We start from the raw sequence: 10286 nt of genomic DNA, 5'->3' as shown, positions 1-10286 counted from the left end.
TCGCAGGTTGCTCTTTGGGGTTCTGGGGCAACACCGGTTGTCCGGGGGCCCTTATGCCCCCCCCTCCTCGGTGGAGTCGGGGGTGCCAGGAGCCCCCAATATAGATTATGAGATAAAGTTCGCCGAAATGCGGCGAACCGGGTTTCACATGGGTCTTTTGGGCCGACAAGCGGCGCAGCACAGAAGCGGGGGGGGGCAGTGCTCTCTCTCCTGCTGACTGCAGACTGGCTCCTGTACGAACCCACGGGAAGCCCCTGTAATCCGGGTGGGTGGGGCCCGACTCACCTGGAAGAGGCCGAGTGGGTGCAGGGGTGGGCCTCCTTGCGGGCATCTGGCACCTGAGTGTGGGGTCCCCAGCGCGCGAACCCTGGCGTCCTGGGGGAGGGGAGCAGGGGGAGTGAGAGTGAGCTTGGCAGGCACCCCACATTCTCACCGCACCTCCGCCCCCATCACCCCTGCCCCCAGGTAGCCGACGAGAGGTTGCAGCCCCCCTCCGGGGCACCGTGGGAGGTTGGTCGCCACCACCCACCCCCAGTTCCTCGTCCCAGCCTGGGGCCTGGCCCCGATTGGGCGATCAGGGCCTGCCAGTCGTTGGTTGCCATCTGTGGGGCAATCGGTCAGGGTGATCAGGCCCCTGCTCGCAGCCGCCTTGGCCTGGTGCCGCCTACTCACCTGCTCCACCATCCTTCCCCCGTCCCGCTCTTGTTGTGGCTGGCAGCGCCTCCACTACCACTCGCTGCCAGTGCGCGCCACCCCTGGTGGTCAGCGCATGTCATAGCAAGCAGTCGAACTGGTTGAACAATTGCATATTAGGCCTTTATTATATAGGATTTGCTGAATGAATAAACTGATCATTCAAAGGAAAATAGCTCATTGTATAATACGCCAATCACATGTACTTATTTGATTGACTCATTAAAGGTGTATTTTACATTTTCTTAGATTTTGATCTTGGCACCTACAAGAGAAATTGCTGTACAGATACATTCCGTTATCACGGCCATTGGAATAAAAATGGAAGGCTTGGAGTGTCATGTCTTTATTGGAGGGACTCCTTTACCTCAAGACAAAACCAGACTTAAAAAATGTCATATTGCCGTTGGATCTCCTGGTAAGGTATCAATGCCTGTCCGTAACAGGAGCTTTTAGGAACTAAACATTTCTTTAAAAAAATAAGTTTTTTTTTATTTTTAGAGAGAGTGGAAGGGAGAGGGATAGAGAGATAGAAACATTGATGAGAGAGAAGCATCATCGATGGGCTGCCTCCTGCACACCCCCTACTGGGGATGTGTCCTGATTGAACCAGTGACTTTTTGGTTCATGGGTCAGTGCTCAACCACCGAGCCACACTGCCTGGGCTGAACACTTTTAATATAACAATAATATTGTGCCCTCGCTGGTTTGGCTCAGTAGATAGAGCATCGGCCTGTGGACTGAGGTGTCCCAAGTTCGATTCTGGTCAGGGGCACATGCTCAGGTTGCGGGCTCAATTCCCAGTGAGGGGCGTGCAGCAGGAGCTGATCAGTGATTCCCTCTCATCACTGATATTTCTATCTCACCCTCTCCCTTCCTCTCTGAAATCAGTAAAAATATATTTAAAAAACAATAATATTAAGGCTGTTTAAGAGAATGTATGGGGCAGGCTTCTGAGAAAGAGGCGTGAGATGACTTTCAGGAAGCCTTTCTAAGCCACGCATTGGTTATTGCTTTAATCATTCAGTCCTGAATCACTCAGGATTAGAGTCTATCATTCAGCCCCTTAGCCATTCAAGTTTTTGATAGGAATAGTGTATTTTCCATACTTATTGCTAATGACATGTGAGGGGGGACAAATGGAATTGGGCAAAATCAGAACTCAGAATTTCTGATTTGTGGTTTAGTGCATAAATGAAGATTGCATCAGGATAGTCAGCAATACAACCTCTAAGTAGAGTGGTATTGGCTGAGACTTGCACAAATTTTTTTCACCATAAATATTTCTTTTTTTTTAAAATTTAGGCAGAATTAAACAACTGATAGAACTTGACTACTTGAACCCAGGCAGTGTACGTCTCTTTATTCTGGATGAAGCGGATAAGCTTTTAGAAGAAGGCAGCTTCCAGGAGCAAATAAAGTAAGAAATACAACTAACTTGGCTATGAAAATGGTGCCCCAAGTGTCTGTCTTTAGCTTTTCCAGGTGGCGATCACTGCCTGAATCGTTTCCATGGCGTGTGTTCTGTTTTGCAGTTGGATTTATTCTTCCTTGCCGGCCAGTAAGCAGATGGTGGCAGTGTCAGCGACTTACCCAGAATGTTTGGCTAACGCTTTGGCCAAGTACATGAGAGACCCCACTTTTGTAAGACTCAGTTCCACTGACCCAAGTCTCCTCGGTGAGCATAGATACTGGACACTTACATTCCTGGTGTGTGATGCTCTGGAATTTTCCTTCGTGCCTAGTTGCCTGTTGCTTTTATATGTGCTCTTATGGGGTTGCAGCTAACGGTGTTTTAACAGACGGCTCTTGGCTTCTTCATAGGTTTGAAGCAGTATTACAAAGTTGTCAATTTGTACCCTTTGGCCCATAAGATTTTTGAAGAAAAGGCTCAGCATTTACAGGAACTGTTCAGCAGAATTCCGTTTAATCAAGCCTTAGTCTTTTCTAATTTACACAGCAGGTAATTACGTAGAAGGCCATCTGGGGGAACTTGTGAGATAAAAGAATAGGTGTGGGCAGCGTCTGTAAAATGATCACCCTCTGTCATTTTCACAGAGCACAGCATTTGGCTGATATCCTTACTTCTAAAGGCTTTCCCGCGGAGTGCATTTCGGGTGAGTTCATCTCACTTTAATCCTTGTTTAGTACCTGAAGTGAAGCCTCAGGCCACGAGGCCGAAATCCCACCTCAAGAGTTGTCTTGTGAGTGTGAGGTTGCGCTCAGTCTTCAGAGTGAAGGAAATTCCAGGTTCATTTTTCATTGGGATTTTTAAAATATATATTTTTTATTGATTTCAGAGAGGAAGGGAGAGATAGAAACATATCAGTATATTCTTTTAAGAAGTAATTTGGTATATAATAAAAAAATTAGAAAACTGGACTTATATTCACACAAAGTTTGTTTTTGTCATCTTAAGAGGAAAATATTTTGCTTCTTGACAATCATTAAAATGTTAAAGAATCGCTAACTGAACTGTTTTATGGTCTTGTGGTAGGCAAAAGTGATTCATTTTGACACAAACCTAAGTTATTACTGCTGGCCTAGTAGGAATAAAAGCTTTCAAGGAATGTTTGATCAGTGAGATCCATTTTAGAGGAAGGGAGAGGGAGAGAGAGAGAGAAAAAAATCAGTGATGAGAGAGAATCATGGATCGGCTGTCTCCTGCATGCTCCCTACTGGGGATCGAGCCTGCAACCTGGGCATCTGCCGTTGGCTGGAATCGAACCTGGGACCCTTTAGTCCGCAGGCTGATGCTCAATCCACTGAGCCAAACCGGCCAGGGCTAGAGTTTTTATTTTTATTGATTTCGGAGAGGGGGAGAGAGAAACATCAATGATGAGCGCGAATCCTCGATCAGCCACCTCTTGCAGGACCAACACTGGGGATCGAGCGTGACCTCCAGGTTCATAGGTTGATGCTCAACCACTGAACCTTGCTAGCCGGGCCTTTTTAGAGTTTTGATTGGTATCTCAGCTTAGTCTTTAAGCTATTAGCTTGTTTAGCCCTGGTATATCATGAGATACTGAGGACACTGTTTTCTGATGGACTAATATTTTGACTATAGATCACACTTCAACACCAAATTTATAAATAGCTGATTAAAGCAATTTTATTTTCCTAAGAATTGTTATACTTTACATGTGACTTTTCAGATATAATATTGTATCTGCAGGCATAACGTAATCACCATTTAAAATTGATTTTTTAAATTTCAGGTGTATTGCTTAACTGTATTTTAAAAGATTCTGACTGTAGGTCTTAACCTAGATTTGCCTATAAGGACAGCATTAACTTTTTAAATTGTTAAGACTGGGAGTTATGATTCCTGCTTTTTTTGGATTTGATAATTGTGTGTTTGGGTCTTTTTAGGCAACATGAATCAGAATCAGCGTCTCGATGCTATGGCTAAACTGAAGCAGTTTCATTGCAGAGTCCTCATCTCCACAGATCTGGTAAATATCCTCTTCAGTTTGGGTGAATAATAATAATGTCTTATATTTTCATCTTTGTTCTTGAAATTAGTCACAGAAATGAATTTCCTTTTCCTTTGCTCCTTCCTCCTAAATATCTTCTTGTCTTAATTTGGCTCCTGGTTAGACTAGAATAAGGTGGTGTGCATTGGTACCATGCTACAGGTAATGCAGACAGTTGCTCTCTTTCTCGATTCAAGACTTCCCGTGGGATTGATGCCGAGAAGGTGAATCTGGTTGTAAATCTGGACGTGCCACTGGACTGGGAGACATACATGCATCGGATTGGCAGGGCTGGCCGTTTTGGTAAATAGACAAGTTGGTGTGCTTTGTTTAAGGGGAGGAATCTGGAATGTGACAGTGGACTTGGAGTGCCATTTAGGTGAAAATGACTTACTACTTAACATTCCCTCTGTCTTTAGGTACTTTGGGATTGGCAGTGACCTACTGTTGCCGGGGAGAAGAAGAAAATACGATGATGAAAATTGCCCAGAAATGTAATATCAACCTTCTGCCTTTACCAGGTATATTTGTTTGTTTCATTTTGCTATCAAAATAATAGTGATAATGATGAGAGGCCTAATAAAAATAACCGCTAACACGGAACACTTACATCGTCTCAGGCATTGCTCCAAGTACTTGACGTGTGCTAACTCGTTTAATTCTCACCACCGTCCTAGGAGGTGTGTGCCGTTACTGTGTGTATTTTGTAGGTGAGGATACTGAGGCATAGAGAGGTTAGGTAATTTGCCTAAGGTCTTTCAGCTAATGAATAGCAGGGAGAAGGTCGCAAGCTAATTATTGGCACATGAAAAATGTCTTACTACATATTAGCTCCGTTTTTTAGTTTACAGCCTTGTAATTTGATTTTATTGTTTTATAAAAGGGGAATATTTTACCGCATATCGCTGTGAAGGCAATTCTTGCCATGTTCTCTTTTGTCACCATGGGGAAGGAATGGTATCTTTTAAACACTGTTTTGAAATTTTTGAAGTGTTTTCTTTTGATTTTAGTGAATCATTTCTCAAGCTGCTCTTTTTAAGTGCCATCTTAGAAAGTGTGTGTCTGAAACTATTAATGACCTCTTGAAAACAAAAACCCTAAGAACTCTTATGTGGAAATATAGTTTATTTGCTGTGGTAGTTTAGTATGCTTGTTAGTGTATATAATCAGTCTACATATGTGTGTATATACACATCCATAACTGTATACTTATATAGTATATTGCATGACCTAGAATATGGGATATGTAGTTACTAGCGGCCTGGTGCACAGATTTGTGCACATTGAAAGGAAATTAATTAGAAGAAATATTTTAATATCACTATTTGCCCTTTCTCTATAATAGAAGTGTCAAAGATGAAAGAAAATTAGAAAATGTATATGAAAATAATATGTAAATTGATTAATAAACAGTAACATGATATAACAAAGACATGATATGAAAACAAAAACATGATATAAAAACAACATTGATAAAAACAATGACTGATAAATTGATTAAACTTATTCAAATATCTCCCCGTATATCACATTAAAAGTAAAAACACTTTCAGAGTGCTTGACTAATTTCCCTTGTGATGAAATATTTACAGCTTTAACTTTAATGTCACGCTCTTCAAACTTGAAAGAAAGTAACGTATAACTGACCATGTCCGAAAACTGGTTCAAGTAGGAATATTCCTACTCTGTCTAGATTGGCATCAGTGAGAGCTTTATATGTATTGCTCGTGTGCAAGTCAATGTTTATTTTTAAATTGCCAGTGCGCGTCATATGTACCAGTTGGTTGGATGGACGGTCGGTCACTTAGCCTTTTATATATATAGATTATAGATTGAATAATCCTGACAATGAAAATTTTACCAATTTATGCTTAACTCCTTTAGTGATTTTTTACAAAGCTAAATTAGTCACAGGTCTGTGGATTCTAATAATTCTGACTTTGTAATAAGTCATTTTGTAAATTTTTTTTTTTACAGATTTCTTTACGCTAAGCCAGCAATTTTCAACCTTTTCCATTTCATTGCACACATAATCATTAAAATTCTGTGGCACACCAAAAAATATAGTTTTTGCTGATCTGACAAAAAATATAACTTTAATTTTGATTTATTCATGTTGGATGGCTATTGTTGTGTTGGCTGCTGTCATAGTTTTACTTGAAAATCTAGGAAAAGAGGTCAGAGCGCCTGACCAAACAGTCAGGTATTGCATGTTTTAAAAATTCTTAATGCACACCTCTTGAAAATTGCTGCTCTAAGCTTATGTCCTTATGTACAAAACTAGAGGCCCGGTACACAAATTCATGCATGGGTGGGGTCTGGCCAGCCCGCCCCGATGGGGGCTGATTGGGGGCAGGGCTGGCCGGGGCAGGGGGAGGGGCCACGGTAGGGCTCCAGGGCGTGTCTGGCCATCTTGCTCAGTCCTGATCGGCCCGACCCCAGCAGCAAGCTAACCTACTGCTGAGGTCGGGCCGATCAAAGCATCTGCCCCCTGGTTGTCAGTGCATGTCATAGTGAGTGGTTGAGTGGTTTTAGCATATCATTAGCATATTATGCTTTGATTGGTTGAATGGACGATCGGGTACTTAGCATATTAGGCTTTTATTGTATAGGATACTTGTTTTATGAAACCATTCAGAAAATGCTGGTCTAGAGCAGCTGGAGAATGTTAATGTTATTCCTTTTTTGTAGATCCCATTCCTCCTGGTCTGATGGAAGAATGTTTGGATTGGGATGTGGAGGTTAAAGCTGCTGTGCATACAAATGGCTTAGCAAGTATACCCAGCCAGCCCCTAAGAAAGCAAATGCAGAAAATAGAGAGAACCTCTCAAACTCAGAAAGCTCATGGTAACCACATGGCTTCTTGTAGAAATACTTCTGTATCTACACTGTCAGTCAAATCCAAAAACACCACCAAACAGAAGCTCCCTGTGAAAAGCCACTCGGAGTGTGGAATCCTTGAAAAAGCAGAATCGCCCAAAGCATCGGGCCGGGCCGTGCAGTCGGAGGAGCAAGAGCAGCATTCTGCTGAGACCCCTGCAGAAAGCGCCCACAGTCAGCACCAGGCCAGAGCAGACTCCCCTGTGTTGCTCCCCCAGATTCCTTGTCTGTCTTCCTTTAAAACCCATCCGCCGTGCGCTTTGACTTTTGCAGAATTGTCGGAGGATTATGAGCACTATATCAAGGAGGGGCTGGAGAAGCCTGTGGAGATCATCAGGCACTACACGGGTCCTGGGGATCGGGCTGGGAACCCGCACAATGGTTTTGTGAGGAATGGAATTGCTGAAGAGAGAGTGCGGGTGTTGGCAAGTAGTAGTCAGTCTGGAGACTCTGAGAGCGACAGTGATTCTTTCAGCTCAAGGACTTCGTCCCAGAGCAAAGGAAATAAGTCACATGTGGAAGGCTCTTCTGACATTCAGCTGAAGGACTTGGCATCGACCCCTGTGGCTGGCCATACCTCTTTGGAACAACCTCTGAATGGAAATGACACCCCGAATCTGGTAGAGTGTCAGGAATCACCTGAAACCCAAACAAAGGCAAGGCATAAAGAGGGGGCTAGCCAGAGCGCTAAGCAGAGCCGCAGGAACCCTCGGCGCTCCTGTCGGCCGCAGACAGAGCCCCAGGAAAATGAGTGGTCTGACCGCCAGAGGGACGCCCAGGCGGGTCTTTCGGGTACCTACCAGGACTACGAGGAGTACTGGAGAGCTTACTACAGGGCCTGGCACGAGTACTATTCTGCTGCTTCGCAGTCCTACTACTGGAATGCTCAGAGGCATCCAGGGTGGATGGCGGCCTATCACATGAATACCATTTACTTACAAGAAATGATGCGAGGCAGCCAGTGATGACGGCCATACCTCAGACCACCCGAAGCATCAACAAGTGATACCTTTGAGTAGCCATCCTCTGTGACCTATTGTAGAGTGGCCTATAGTGGCATTTTTGAGGAGCTTGAAAAGTCTTAAGTCTTCTGGGATACCTTCATTTTTCAGATTGTTTGACCTACTAGGTATATTATCTTATTTTAAGAAATTTAATGGGCCGTATTCTTGAAATATTTGGGGACAAAGAGCTAAAAGGTCCCAGGTGCCATTTTCTATAAGCCATTCCAAAAAGAAACATTTGAAAAGACTGCTATACCACTGCTTACTTAAGAAAATAAAAAGTTGAGGTTTGAAAACGGTCAGTTTATGCTGCGGAGTTCTTTACAAAAGGCTTGGGCTGCACTTCCATAGAGGTATGTACGTTCTTATAGAAATTTGTAAGTGATAGGTCAGAAAATCCCCTTTCTTTTAGGTTTAGGCAGGAAGGAGTAAACATTGCTTCCGACTTTCCCAATAGTACTTGATTTGATGCTCTTTGCTTCCAGTAAACTTATTTGTGACAGTAAAAATACAAACTTAGCCGACTTTGTTGACATCTTGTTCATCTGTTGAATATCTTGTTTCTAAGATTATGAACGTTGCCCACTTCTTCACATTGCATTCAACAGCTGAGCACATCAGGAAGAGGAGCAGCTTTTCATCTTGGTTAGTTTTTTTAAAAATATATTTTATTGATTTTTTACAGAGAGGAAGGGAGAGAGAGAGGAATGGAGAGTTAGAAACATCGATTCAGCCACCTCCTGCACACTCCCTACTGGGGATGTTCCCGCAACCAAGGTACATGTCCTTGACTGGAATCGAACCTGGGACCCTTCAGTCTGCAGGCCGACACTCTGTCCACTGAGCCAAACCAGTCAGGGCTCATCTTGGTTACTTTTTGGGTTTTTTATGCATCTGATGAAAGCTATGTCCTAGGAAATGTCTCATCTGTAAACCAGAATTGGATGTGTAATTCCAAGGGGTTCTGAGACCCTCTGAGCCTATGAGGAGCCGAGGTTAAGAACGGCCTTATGCTGGGGGCTACGGGGAGGTCCTCAATGGCGCGTTAAAATGCCTATATCTTTTGAAGTATGGGTTCGATTGAAATGAAATATTTGGTAATACGCAGTTACAATCGGCCCGAGTTTACACGTTTCCCGCACTCCACCGCAAATCTATATGAACCGAGTTTAAGACGGCTCCCGCGGAGTACGCGCAATTCACGCGAGCCGACTTAACTCGTTTCCCGAAACCCAAGTGTTAAGAACGGCCTTATGCTGGGGGCTACGGGGAGGTCCTCACTCTTCGTGTGAAGTATCTGGTGGAGGCTGGAACTCCTTCTGTTCAAACTCTTCCCGTGTGTCCTTGTGTATTCCAGAGCTTCCCTCCAGTTTTTACCTAATCCTAGGGTCTAAGGGAAGTCATTTTTCTGCGATATACTTCTATAAACTATGATTTAGAAAAATGTAATTGTAAGTTATTCTTTCATTTCTTCTCTATGGCAGTCCTATCATGGAACACATTTGGCTCCCAGGCCTTTTCTGTGAGCTGTATTTGTGGTGAGAGAATCCCTCCTGGATAGCGATACGTATTTATTTAGTTTTGAAAAGGAAGGAAAGCTCTCTGTTCCTGTGTCCGTACGTGGCTAGGCAGCATAATCATTTCCCACAGGGCTGTGCGCACACAGCCGAGGCCATTGGCATTTACCTTCCAGCACTCGCATAGCACCGTCCCAAGGTTCTGTTTAACTTGGATTCCTGTCGCTTGGGATGGCCAGTGGTAGGGTTTGCTTATATGTATCCGGTATCGCCAGATTAGAGTGAATGAATTAACACTAAATAGCAAATCCATAATTAGGACCAGTATGTCAATAGAGACTAATTACTCATTTAAATAAAAGTCTGTCATTGTTATATAATTGAACATACCTCTCTTTTTCTATCCTTTCCCCCTCAATGTAGCCAATTGCACAGTTTGTCATTGCTAGGGGATTTTAAATAGGGCACCGCTGCATCTTAATTAGAAATGAGGTTACCCATTAGTCTCAGAATTAATTGGATTCTCTTTTAAGGTTTGTTGTATTTTGTGTTTGTCTTTTTTTTATATATATATAAATAAAAAACTAGAGGCCCAGTGCACGAATTTCATGCACTGTGGGTGTGGGGGGGGGTGGGTGGAGGGGAGGTCCCTCAGCCCGGCCTGCATCCTCTCGCAGTCCGGGAGCCCTCGGGGGATGTGGTGGGAGCGCACTGAC

General features: G+C 43.6%; 1 protein-coding gene across 1 annotated transcript; it reads left to right on the top strand.

The window, feature by feature from the left end:
• Nucleotides 1-942: 942 nt before the first annotated feature.
• Nucleotides 943-8580, top strand: DDX20 (DEAD-box helicase 20). Its single transcript, XM_014458986.2, has 9 exons — nt 943-1111; nt 1999-2113; nt 2229-2371; nt 2518-2656; nt 2752-2810; nt 4066-4148; nt 4367-4472; nt 4589-4690; nt 6861-8580. The coding sequence occupies exons 1-9, from the start codon at nt 1015-1017 to the stop codon at nt 8012-8014; spliced, it is 1998 nt and encodes a 665-aa protein (XP_014314472.1). The 5' UTR covers nt 943-1014; the 3' UTR covers nt 8015-8580.
• Nucleotides 8581-10286: the final 1706 nt, after the last annotated feature.

This window comes from Myotis lucifugus, unplaced genomic scaffold (genome assembly GCF_000147115.1).
Source record: "Myotis lucifugus unplaced genomic scaffold, Myoluc2.0 scaffold_101, whole genome shotgun sequence".
NCBI lineage: Eukaryota > Metazoa > Chordata > Mammalia > Chiroptera > Vespertilionidae > Myotis > Myotis lucifugus.
The sequence above is the reverse complement of the archived record's forward strand: the minus strand, read 5'-3'. Positions and strand labels throughout refer to the sequence as shown.

Bases quoted from the DNA above. Each gene is read 5' to 3' on its own strand.
- DDX20 (XM_014458986.2), top strand. From the start codon at position 1,015: ATGGAAGGCTTGGAGTGTCATGTCTTTATTGGAGGGACTCCTTTACCT. The intron at 1,112-1,998 runs GTAAGGTATCAA...TTTAAAATTTAG, and splicing joins TATTGCCGTTGGATCTCCTG to GCAGAATTAAACAACTGATA. The intron at 4,149-4,366 runs GTAAATATCCTC...TCTCGATTCAAG, and splicing joins TCCTCATCTCCACAGATCTG to ACTTCCCGTGGGATTGATGC.